Below are 12655 nucleotides of genomic sequence, written 5' to 3' on the forward strand. Positions count from 1 at the left end.
GGCGAGAGAAGGGAATGAAGCTAAGACAAGATTCTGATCAAAGCTCAATTTTACTATTTCCAGACACTCAGTTTTAAAGGAAGGGGGAGGGAACCCGATTTCCCACCAAGTAACTCAGGGTCCAGTAGCAGGACGAACACGTGTGTGCCTCCAGGCAACAAAGCGACAGGGTCCAGCAGTAGGCGTGGCAGGACGAATGAGCAGGTAGCTCCACCCTTGAGCAAGCAGGTTCAAGAAGATGGGGGAAGGGAAACCACAGCTCACAACTACCTGTAATGGGATCTGATGCCCTCTTCTGGTGTATCTAAAAACAAATACAGCGTACTCATATAAATAAAATAAATAAATCTTTAAAAATATTTTTTAAATAAAAAGCTTTGGGCCAGAGAGATAGTTCAGTGGTTAAGAGCACTGGCTGATCTTCCAGAGGTCCTAAGTCCAATTCCCAGCAACTATGTGTTGGCTCCCAACCATTTATAATGGGATCTAATGCCCTGCCTGGCGTGCATAGCATGCAGGTATCTATATGCAGACAGAGCACTGAGATACATAAAATAATATAGAAATAAATCTTCAAATATAAAATAAAATGTAAAAAGCTTTACGAGATTTATTTTTCTTTTTGCAGTAGGACTTCGGGCTGACTTTGCACTGCAGTCCTGCCTCAACCTCCTGAGCCCTGGACTAGATTTATGTCTTAGCACAGTTAACATTTTCCTGCTGATATTTTGCAGAATGGGCCCTATGTTTTGCTTCACCTTGGCCTACAGATTATGTAGCCAGCCTTGCCTGGCACTGTGTGCTTTTCTTCTCTGTCCAGCCCTCACTGGGAGCTGACAGCACGTCCTGGCATTCAGTATGTGGCTGCAGCTGTGTTCTTAGGTATAGAATATTTTGAGGCTGTGACTTGTTTATTTTTTTAGTTGTTTGGTTTTTTTCCGAGACAGGGTTTCTCTGTGTAGGCCTGGCTGTCCTGGAACTCACTCTGTAGATCTGCCTGCCTCTGACTCTGGAATGCTGGGATTAAAGGTATTCACCACCACAGCTGCCTCCTGGCTCAAGGCTGTGATTTAATGTTTCTACCAGGCAACGTGAGTCTCCACTGTAAGGAGTCTCTCTCCACTGTAAGGAATACAAGATGCAGCCATTTGGGTTTCATCTGAAGGTAGATCCTGGGATACTTTGGGACTTCTAACAACTTTGGTGATGTGTTAATCCCTATATTTCACAGGGTCCACTTCCCACTTGCTGGAGCATATACGCCACCACACTAGTCTTTCTTGATCAGCACGAATGACCAGCACAGCGTCATCAGGATAACTGGTAGATGAATGTCCCTCAGAATGCGCGATGGCTTACATCTGGTTGGACTGTATTGTGACACCCAGTGGCATGCTGTTGCATATGGGATCATTTGCATCACCCTGAAACCAAACTATATATAACTTTTGCTGTGAAATCCTCACAAACAGAAACTGTTTTGGAATCCCTTTCGTGACTGAATTAGATAAGAATGTACTTGCCAAATCAACACCCTGCTTGTAATTAGCTGAGGATGTCTTTATCTTCCCTGGCAGAGATACGCCATGCAACATCAGCTCCCGCAATCACCTGTTGACTGAGATCATGAGAGATGATAATCATATCTGTGGTCCTTTCTGCCTCTCTGCCAGCCTGCCTCTTTGAGCAGGGATATACTGGGGCATGCAACAGCTTGTCTGTTTTGTTTATGCCCAAAGAAATCACTTTTGATCCTTTTATTTTTCTCTGATATTTTTCCTATTCCTTGTTTCATTTGTTTCTGTTATTAACCTTTTAAAATGAATTATTTTATTATGGGGATTTATATGTATACATCTCTGTGTGAGGGTGCGCATACGTGCGTGGGTTCCCGAAGAGGCCAGGAGGCCATGCCAGAATCCCTGGAACTGGAATCAGAAGCAGTTTGTCCTCTGCAAGAACAGTATGTACACTTAGCCCCCAAGCCTTCATCTCTCCAGCCCGACATCTAGCTTCTGAGAAACTGTATTTAAAGAAAAACTTTACGGGGGTGGAGAGATGGCTCAGCAGTTATGAGCACAGGCTGCTCTTTTAGAGATCCTGAGTTCATATCTCAGCAATCACAAGGTAGCTCACAACCATCTGTAATGGGACCAAATGCCCTCTTCTGGTGTGCATGAAGTCAAGGTACTCATATACATAAAATAAATAAATAAATCTTAAAAAAAGAAAGAAAGAAAGAAATACTTTATGTTTTTTAAATTAGTATCACTTAAACTATATATGGATAATCTGACCAAACCTCACAGAGAGGCAGTGTAGCGGAGAGGTTGCTGAAAAAGGAACAAACTTCCCAGGGGTCACATCTGAGCAGCACTAGGCCCATAGCGTAATTTTCAGCACGGCTAACTCTACAACTTATGATACCTCTGACGTGAGCTACAGTCAAACCCGCATGTGCAAAGCGGTATTGCTAAAGTAGAGGGCAGAGCATTGTAGCGGCCGAGGAGACTTGCATTAGAGGTGTCTGCTGGTTTTCTTGGAGTCCTTTGGAGTCTTTGTTAACAGGTAAACATGTTTCTCTTGCTGCTTCCCTCCCTTTGTCTTTCAACATATATTTTTTTTTACTATGGTGCATCTATTTATGGGCCCTTAATTAACTAGTTAATTGATTTGCCAGTCTGGCTTAAAACTAGCTTAGTAGCTGAAAACCTTATGCTTCAGGCACTCCTACCTCTGTCTCCTAGGTGCTGGGATTACAGCTGGATCGAATGTGTTGCTCCCAGGCTCGATTTATGCAATCCTTGGACTTGAACATAGAGCTCCTGTCAGGCTAAGTAAGCACCCTCCCCATTGAACTACATCCTTATGGCCACCTGAGGAGCTGCCTGAATGATTCCCTTCTGTACAGCAACACCCGAAACCATACTTCTGAGCAGAGTATTGGGAGTGAACATTCTTGTTACCATCCTCAAAAGCTAACATTTATTTATGTAGCCTTTTACAGTGAAGTAGGTGGCTAGCTGCAAATTTTTATGAGACTCTTTTTCTTTTCTTTAATTTTTTTTTTTTTTTTTTTTTTTTTTTTTGAGACAGGGTCTCTCTGTGTAGCCCTGGCTGTTCTGGAACTCACTCTGTAGCCCAGGCTGACCTCAAACTCAGAAATCCACCTGCCTCTGCCTCCCGAGTGCTGAGATTAAAGGTGTGTGCCACCACTGCCCAGCGAGACTCTTTTTCTTTAGACAGGTTCTTATAGCCTAGCCCAGGTTAGCCTCAAACATATAATCCTCTTTCCCCCAGTGTCCCAAGAGCTGGAATTACAAGTATTTGCCATCATGACTAGGGGAAAACTGTCTCTGATTTTTCTGCATGAGGCTGAGTTCCTTGGATCTTATTTTCTCAAAATGTAGACATTTTGAAGCTATTATTTCATTTAAAAAATTATTTCTTCTTTCTCTAACTCCAGTTCTGTGAGTGGTGGACTACACTGTCGTGTCTCATAGGTCACAGAGATCCTATACATTTTTATTGTATATTATATTAATTGTACAATAGTGTATGGTTATTATAAACTATCTGCTTTATTTTTAGATATAAAATAAGAAAAATACTTTTAAAAGGTACTATGTCCAGCTGTCTGACAGATGTCTCAGTGGTTAAGAGCACATGTTACTCTTGCAGAGGACCCATGTCAACTCCCAGGAACCCTCGTGGTGCCTCACAACCATTTGTAACTCCAGTCCCAAGAGTCAGACGCTCTTGTTGACCTCCCCAGGAACTAGGCAAGCATAGTACACACACATACATGCAGACAGACACTCATGCACATAAAACTTTAAAAAAAAGAAATCACAAAGGTGTAAGTCCAACACACAATCAACTGACAAATGGCTGTACCTTCTTCTGTTCTGCATAGAACAGCGCTCACTTGGTATATCATGCATTGACCTCGCAGGAATCCCTAACAGCAACTTAACTTTTTAGCTAACTTAAAATATTTTTTGAGGTTTCATTCAGCAAAGGATTTGTTGCTATTGGAAGGATTTGTTGCTACTGGTCATGCACTTCTTTTCTTTTTTTAAGATTTATTTATTTATTATATATAAGTACACTGTAGCTGTCCTCAGACACACCAGAAGAGGGCATCGGATGTCATTACAGATGGTTGTGAGCCACCATGTGGTTGCTGGGATTTGAACTCAGGACCTCTGGAAGAGCAGCAGTTAGTACTCGTAACCACTGAGCCGCCATGCACTTCTAAGTTTCCAAGAAGGCTTGCAAAAACTCACCAAGTAGAACAGGCCAAGATGCCAAGGCACCTGCCGCCAAGCCTGAGGGCCTGAGTTTGATCCCCTGCACTCACTCCATAGAAAGAAAGCACTGACTCCAGCAAGATGCCCTCCGACCTCCACACATGTGCCGCGGAAGGTGCGTGAGCGCGCAAAACCCACAAAATAAATGTAAATTAAAGTGTGATTAAAACTTGAAACGTTGACCAGAGCTCCTAGCGTCGTAAAGTTAAGGCGTTCCTAAATTGTTTGAAAGTACATGCCAGCCGAGGAAAGTGGAATAACAACAGCTGAGCCAAATGAGAACTTCACCTCGACGGGTGAAAAGTCAAAGGACACAGGCAGAGCTGTCCATTAACCCCAGGACTGACCGGGACTTTAACCAGCAGCTGATCTTATGTTCACGGCACGTGCGCTGCTTCTCTCTGGAGGGAAGATGAGCGGACTGACTCCTGTCTTCATCTCCGGTGCTCTGTCCTGCCTCCTCCAGCATCAGGAGCAGGCCTAACCAGTGGCGCGGCCAAGCTCCGCGCGGTCCTAGCTCTGTCCAGCCGCCCAGCGCCCGGGCTCTCCGCCGCTCCCCAGGCCCCGCCCACGGCCGCCCGTCACGTGACGACGCGCCCCGCCCCCTGCCCCGGCTCACGTGATCTCGCCTAGGGAGAGAAAGCCTGACCCCGTCTCCTGCGCTCCCCGGCGTCTCTCCGCAGCTCTCGGTTCCCCCGCGGAGCTTGGCCGCCATGTGGCTCCCGTCGGCAGCCGGGCCCCGGCCGGGCTGTCCCCGCCGCCTGCCGGCGCTGCTGCTGCTGCCGCTGCTGGGAGGCTGCCTGGGGCTCGTGGGGGCGGCTCGCAGGCCCAACGTGCTGCTGCTGCTCACCGACGACCAGGACGCGGAGCTCGGCGGCATGGTAACTCCTGTCCACGCCCTCCCCTTGCCCCTTTGCTGGGCCGCTTGGCCGTGGGTGGGTGGGTGTGCGCGGTCACTCCGGGTCCTCCGGGAGCTTGGACGAGTCATAGGACCCGACTTCCTCCCCCGAGCTCACCCACAGGCTCGCACCGTGCGCACGGTGCCTCCAGCCTGGACCTTACTGCTGCAGTGGACACTCGCCGCTCAGGGCAAACCTGTGGAGGCCAATGATTGATTAGGGAGATCCGAGGCCACGTCAGCCCCCTTCACGGAGCACCTGGGACGTCGGCATCCGTGCTTCTGGGGTGGCTATAAAAGTGGGTTTGTAGGCTGTCGAGCTGTTATATTGACAGAGAGTGTTTTTGCTTAAGAAGCATCAAAACCAAAATCAATTGGCCTAATCGAACAGTTGGCTGAGGCACAACTGTCAGGGCTCCACTTTAGGTCTAATGGGTGTTAGTCATGAAGACTGCATTTCCTTCCCAGAGTCACTTCGGCTCTTTTGAGGTTCCGGAATTTGACCTTTGGGAGCATGAACGCCAACCTCCTTCCATTGGTGCTCAAGGGATTTGCCCAAAGCACTGAAGCAGAGGAGGCAGATTAGGACCAACCCTCCAATGGTATTCCGTCCTGGGTCAGCATTGCACACACAAAAAAGAAAAAAAAAAAAAAAAAAAAAAAAAAAAAAAAAAAAAAAAAAACAAGTCTCGAGACTCTCTCCCTCTTTCGGTTCTCCTTCGCTTTCAGCTGATTGCGGTAACTGTTAAACCTTCTAAGCAGGAGGGTCCTACTTTTTCCTGTGTGGTAATTAACCCTGGCTCAATGTCCTTCAAGTTGCTGGTCCCAGCTGATCAGCGAGTTGTGAAATGAGTCTAGTGAGCCAACATTTTGGTTTTCCACGTGTCACATGTGATAATGGTAAGCAGAGCCATGTATTTCTGGGCTGGGCAGTAACACGTGCTTTGCCTTCCACGAACTGTCTTTTTCTAGATGGTATTCTGTTACCAATCCCCTTGGCCCTTCTCTATATCTACATAGATCCCATTCGTTGCCTTGTTGCTGTTGTGGTATCCCCTGAGCCATAAGGATGTTGAATCTCTTCTCCCCTCCCACCCCGCTGCAGGGCCTGCTAAGCCAGTTCTCTCTCAGAGCTAGCCCCCACCCCCTGTATCAAAAGTCTTGACTTAATTCCCTCTTAGGTTTTATTATCCCTCCCTGCAACAGTTCCCATAGCTCTCTTCTCTTTCTTTTCTCTTTCTCTTTGATTTATTTCGTTTGTTTGGTTGTGTTTTGTTTCGTTTTGAGACAGGGTCTCACTGTATAGCTGCGGCTAGCCTTGAACTCACAGAGATCCATCTTCTATCTCACCAGTGCTGGGATTTCAAAACTTTACCCCCCAAAAAAGTATTTTGTTCAGGAAAAAAAAAAATGCTGTCTCTCCCAGAGTACTCAACAGGTCAGCCTTAATACCGCTGTTGGAAACAAAATCCACTACTTACATATAAGGTGCCCCAGCTCAGTATATAGCTGTTGACTGTGTATAGTTGAGGTCTTACACTTTTGTGTTAATGGTACTTGCCTTTAGAACTTTCTCTTTTTCTATTTGCTTCTTTATACCAGAAGGATGTGTGTATAGGGGGAGCGTATGTGCACACAGTGGCCTGAATAGAGTGGAGGTTAGAAGACAGCGTCTCCCATTCTCCACGAGTGTCCTGGGAGCTTGAACTCCTCAGGCTTGGCAGAGGTTTGCGTGTACCCATGAGTCATCTCGATGGCCCTGGGTTGTTTTTTTTTTTAAATATATATAAAGTATTTGTAGTAGCCAGAGAAACCAAAACAAATGAAGCTTGCAGCTTCCCACACAGGTTCTGTCAACAACCTGGGTTCCTTCCCTGGATCGTACAAGTGCTGTGGACGCTAAATAACTGAGGAAACGGTGTGTGCATGTTTTAAAGCTGCAGCCCCTAGCACTGCAGGGAATTCTGACTTTCCTGGTGGCCCCTTTTGGAGTCGTGACACTGCCTGTCAAATAGGAGAGCAGAGTGAAGAGCTGAGACGGGGTGATGTTTAAGAACTTCCTCCATGCCAGGCAGAGGGTGAGGTGTCTTCTGTTCGTATTTCTAACATCACGGAAGCTGCCTGTGGCAGACAGCTGAGGGGCAACAGGTTTCTTTGCTTTTCAAAAACACTGTGGTAGCCCCGTCTCACCACATGTTGTCTCAAGGCCACATAGGCGCTTTGCACTGAGTCTTCAGTGGCATTCTGGAATGTCGTCAGTGGGGTTCACCCACGGTACTTAATTTATGAATAAAGCCTTATGTATAGTGTCTCTACCAGAGAGAGGAATTGTGTTTCAGATTGACACAATAGTAGGCAAGGTAAGGAATGGGGACCCCCATACACACGCACCCACACTGGCTCAGATCAAAAGTTGATGTCCCTTGATTTCCATTTAATGTGATTTTTTTTTTCTTTTTTCAAGACAGTCCACGTCCTAGTTAGGGATACGATTGCTGTGATGAAACACCACGGCCAAAAGCAACTTGGGGAGCTAAGGATTTATTTGGCTTGAATGTTCACTGTCAGAGCCCATCCAGGGAAGCCAGGGCAGGAATTCGAACAGCCCAGGAACCTGGAGGCCAGAGCTGATGCAGAGGCCACGGAGGGTGCTGCTTACTGGCTTGCTCCACCCACGACGGGCTGGGCCCTCCTCCAACAATCACTAGTTAATAGAATGCTCTACATGCAGGCTTGCTTACAGCCTAATCTTAGGGAGGCGTTTTCTCAGTTGAAGCTCCCTCCTCTCAGATGAGCTCAGCTTGTGTCTGGTTGACATAAAACTATCCAGGATAGTCCAGGGTGACTCAGTTATCCCTGTAGCTGAGGTTATCCCTGTAGCTAAGAATGTACTTGAAACCCTTCTCCTCGTGTGTCTACCTCGCACGAGCTGAGACTACAGGAATGCACCACATTAAAAAAAAAAAATGTGTATGGGAGTCCTGCCTCCCTGTATGAGCGTATGGCTATGTGTTGCTGCCTGTTGCCAGCGAAGGCCGCGGGAGTGATCCAGATGAGTTAGAACAAGAGGTAGAGATGGTTGTGAGCTGTCATGGGGGTGCTGAGAATCAAACCTGGGACCTTTGGAAGAGCAGCCAGTGCTCTTTTCTATGGAGCCATCTCTCCAGCCCCTGTCAGTTATCATTACCCTATTTTATGTGTGGTCACCTCATCTTTCACAGTTAATATTCCACTGTATTGTCCCATGTGCCACCTGAGAGACTGTGGTTTTATTAGTTTTTGCAGGGCATGGCGTTTCCCTCTTAATGATGAGCACGGGTTGTTTTTTTAAGTCATTTATTTACTCTAGGTAAGGGGGGTGGTGTTTGGTCAGGGGCCACTCGGAAACGTAGGGAAAGAGTCAAAGTGACATTGCTCTGCTGAAAGCAAGATGAGTTCCAGTGTTTAAAGGCAGGCAGCCGCTGAGTGACGGGAACCATCAAAACCTTTGGCGTGCTGTTGCCTGAGATCAGGAAAGTCAGTGAAGCCTTTGGTTTTTATAAAGGGATTGTCTTAGGGTAAGTAAAGTTACACGTTTGCGTTTGCTCAGGAGAGTAAAGGCGGCTGTTTCTTAATACCGTCACATGGTTTCCACCTGACCAGCCACTGTCACCTCAGATCAGCACGGATAACTGTCTTCAGTCTAGTGCAATCTCTCAACTGGGACTTGTTCAACCATACGTAGATGATCAGCGTAAAGTTCTAAACCAAAATGCCTATGCGGCCTTGCCTTCCACTCCTCCCTTTCTGTCTCTTGGGGTTTTTTCTACCACAGTGGCTCCTTCCTGTTTGCCCTGTTGGGCTATTTGCCAGCCTCAGCCAGCGAGCTCCACTCCCCCTCCCTCGGGACTCTCAGCAAGGCTCCCTGCTTTAAGGGCCTACCTGGTGCTGTTCTGAACTAGCTTCCTGCTTTTCTTCCCACCAGGTGTGTCACATGGCCACTGTGCTCTCTCTCACTTGCACTCTCCGAGGTCATTGGTCACCCGAGGCCATTGATCACCTTGTTCAGGTCCTACAGCAGTGGTGAGGGCAAGACCGTGTTTCCTACTCGTCCTCACCTAGCTCAGTGTTTGCTGAGATTAGCGCACGATGCACCGTATAGTCTTCCTGTAAACCTAACACTGTCCGTAGTTTTGTGTGCTTATCAACTTGATGACTAAATCCCTCTTGATTCCCATTCTTTCTCTATATCACTGGTTCTCAGTCTTCCTAATGCTGCGACCCTTGATACTTCATGTCGTGGTGACCCCCCAACTGCGAAATTATTTTTGTTGCTACTTCTTAACTGTGATCTTTCTACCTTTATGAATCAATTGTAAATCTCTGCCATGCAGGGTATCTGACGTGTGACTCCCCCCGAGGGTCGAGACCCACAGGTTGAGAACCACTGCTCTAGGCGTCCTTTGCCTGTCCTTAAGCCAGGGTTCCATTCAGTCCACCATTACTTCCTGAGCTTGGCACCAGTGATAAGTTAAGGACAGCTACTGGCATTGCTTCTGCAGCTTAGCACAGACCTTCCATGGCGTCTCTTGAGGGTCTACTACTGGCATCATCAAAGCTTGACTAGATCAAGTTGGAATGGTGTCCTTTGGAGACTACGAGCAGCTTGGTCTTATAAGTCAATGGAAAAGGCTACTCACATATTGTTGAAAGTGAGACTTTGGTGAGCCTCGGTATGTATCTGGAGGTGCAACCTCTAAGAAATTACTGCGCCACGTGGACATAAGACTGTATACAGTCCGTCTTGGGTCTGAAAGGTATTTCAGAATCATCACGGACGTCCTCATGAGCCTCATCCATGGTAGTCTTTGCTGTCTGGGCAGTGAAGACAGAGCAGAGAGCCTTTGATGGATAGTTACACAACTGCCTTCGCTCCTCTGCCTTCTGGGGTAAAGTGTACTTTTCCAAACCTTAGGGGATGCACAAAAGATGGCGAGTGCACATGAAACACACTGGCAGGCCTGCACATGTGGCTCAGTGGGAGAGTGCTTGCCTGAGTACGCAAGGCCCTGGGTTCAATCCCCAGCCCTGCAACAGTTATGTTTATGTTTGACAGGGTCTGTGTGCACCTCTGTACCCATACTGTCATCTGGTTCAGGTGCCAGCCAGTAGAGTCCTTACGGTGTCAGGGTTCCATCAGTGAATGTATGAGGTTGGAAGTAGGCTGTGTGAGCCTTGCAACCTTGTCTGTCTTTGAAAATCCAAGTGTTGCCTTATTTCCCACTAATGATGGAAGTGTCCTTGCTGATGCGTCCATGCCTTGGGGTTATTGGCAAATAAGAGAGCACTGTGATTTTGTTACCTGCTGTCCCCGCAGACAGAACAATGCTATCAGCTATGAACTTTCGCTTCCTGCTTGCAGTTTACCTGACTGTAGCCAAACCTGTTTGGTTCATCTCCACAATCATTTCTCTTGACTTTGTGTCAGAGTTGACCATGTGGAGGTAGATGATTAAGATACGAGGAAGAGGGCTGGAGAGATGGCTGAAAGGCTAAGAGTGCTAAGAGGCTTCCCAGCACTCACTCGGCCTCCAACAGTCCGCATGTTGCTGTCCATTCCCAGGGGATCTAGTTCCCCCTTCAGGTCTCTGCAGGCACTGCATGCATGCACATGGTGCAGAGACATACACACGCAGGCAAAACTGCCGTACACACAAAATAAAATATAAATTTAAGTTGTAACAAAACACAAACTTTGATTTCTGTATTTTATCAGACATTGTTTAACAAGGAATTGTTTACTTTGTAGACGCCGCTGAAGAAAACCAAGGCCCTCATCGGAGAGAAGGGGATGACTTTCTCCAGTGCCGTAAGTTTAGAAGCCAGTGTGATGTCCTTAGATGTCCTATTGCATCCCAGGACGAAACCTCACGTTTCAGTTCTAGTGTGGTCTATGTGGGTGGATTTTTTTGTTTGTTTTCTGGGTTTTTTTTTGTTTTGTTTTATTTTTAAATGAAATACCTGGCCTGAAGAGTTTTATTTTTTAATTAAAATGATAATTTCCTGGTCTTTTTTTTTGGGGGGGGGGAGGTTCTTGTTTGTGTGTTTTGAGACAAGGTCTCCCTTGTCAAGCTGTGGTTGTCCTAGAACTCGCTCTATAGACCAGACTAGTCTTGAACTCACAGACTAGACTTGCCTCTGCCAAATGCTGGGCTCAAAGGCATGTGCCAATACACCTGACTAATCGCCGGTGTTTTCTAAGCTAGACTGCTATAACTAGGGGATTTTATTGAAATCCTTACTGTTCAAGGGCTGCGACTAGTTTGTATAAACCAAGAACAGTTATGCTCTGTAAGCTGATCCAGGGTTAAAGTTTCATGAGCTCTGCTAACTCACCCTGACAAAGGTCATGATACTGAGAACACACATGCAGCCCGTATGGAATCAGAGGCCCAAAACAAATCTGATTCTGTAAGTGCCTGTGTGGTGGCTTCACACGGGGAAACCCACCGAAGGGTGGGTAGCACAGCGCTGCGCTCGGGTTTAAGCACAGCCTCCGCAGCCAGGCTGCATAATCTTGAATACATTTTTATTTCTTTATTTACCTGTTCCTAGCTCTGTTTTGGATTTTGGTTTCCCCACTTTGAATGAAGTCAGTACCGTCCACCTCAGGGTCATTGTGGTTCCATGAATCAGCACAGGCTGAATGGATCAGTGTAAGGTCACAGCGAGTTCTACGCGGTATCAGATGGTGTCCACAGAAGGAGTAAATGAAGGGAGGGAGAGTTCATTCTAACCCGGAAAACGCAGTCCACGTATCAACTTCAGATTGAACCCAGTGTGGTGTGCACGTGCCTCAAATTCCAGCACTCAGGAGGCAGAGACTGGGAGCTCTCTGTGGGCTCGAGTTCCAATCCAGCCCAGGGTTACATAGTGAGACTTTAAAAAAGAAAGAAAGAAAAAGAACAAGATCAAGAAAAAATATTATAGAGATGGCTCAGAGGTTAGTAGCACTGACTGTTCTTCCAGAAGTCCTGAGTTCAAGTCCTGGCAACCACATGGTGGCTCACAGCCATGTAGAATGAGATCTGATGCCCTCTTCTGGTGTGTCTGAAGACAGCTACAGTGTACTCATCATATATATATAATAAATAAATAAAATCTTTTAAAAAAGAAAAACACAAAAGTTCCACTTAGTAGCAGAAAAGTCACTCTAAGAATAACAGGCACTGGCCAAAAATGGATATGACTTCTTCAAGTAAGCCAGGCATAGTGGTGCAAGCCTTTAACCTAACACTCAAGAAGCAAGGGCAGAGCCGGGCGTGGTGGCGCACGCCTTTAATCCCAGCACTCGGGAGGCAGAGGTAGGCGAATTTCTGAGTTCGAGGCCAGCCTGGTCTACAGTGTGAGTTCCAGGACAGCCAAGGCTACACAGAGAAACCCTGCCTCGAAAAACCAAAAAAAA

At 46.7% G+C, this 12655-nt stretch overlaps 1 protein-coding gene across 1 annotated transcript in view; it reads left to right on the plus strand.

The window, feature by feature from the left end:
* The first annotated feature begins 4926 nt into the window (after window positions 1-4926).
* Window positions 4927-12655, plus strand: part of Gns (glucosamine (N-acetyl)-6-sulfatase) — a 33200-nt gene continuing 25471 nt past the window's right edge. The window contains exons 1-2 of the mRNA XM_021173548.1: window positions 4927-5194; window positions 11000-11059. Coding sequence (XP_021029207.1) covers window positions 5027-5194; window positions 11000-11059 — 228 coding nt within the window. The 5' untranslated portion in view covers window positions 4927-5026. The remainder of the gene's footprint in view (window positions 5195-10999; window positions 11060-12655) is intronic.

Source organism: Mus caroli, chromosome 10 (assembly GCF_900094665.2).
Source record: "Mus caroli chromosome 10, CAROLI_EIJ_v1.1, whole genome shotgun sequence".
Lineage (NCBI taxonomy): Eukaryota > Metazoa > Chordata > Mammalia > Rodentia > Muridae > Mus > Mus caroli.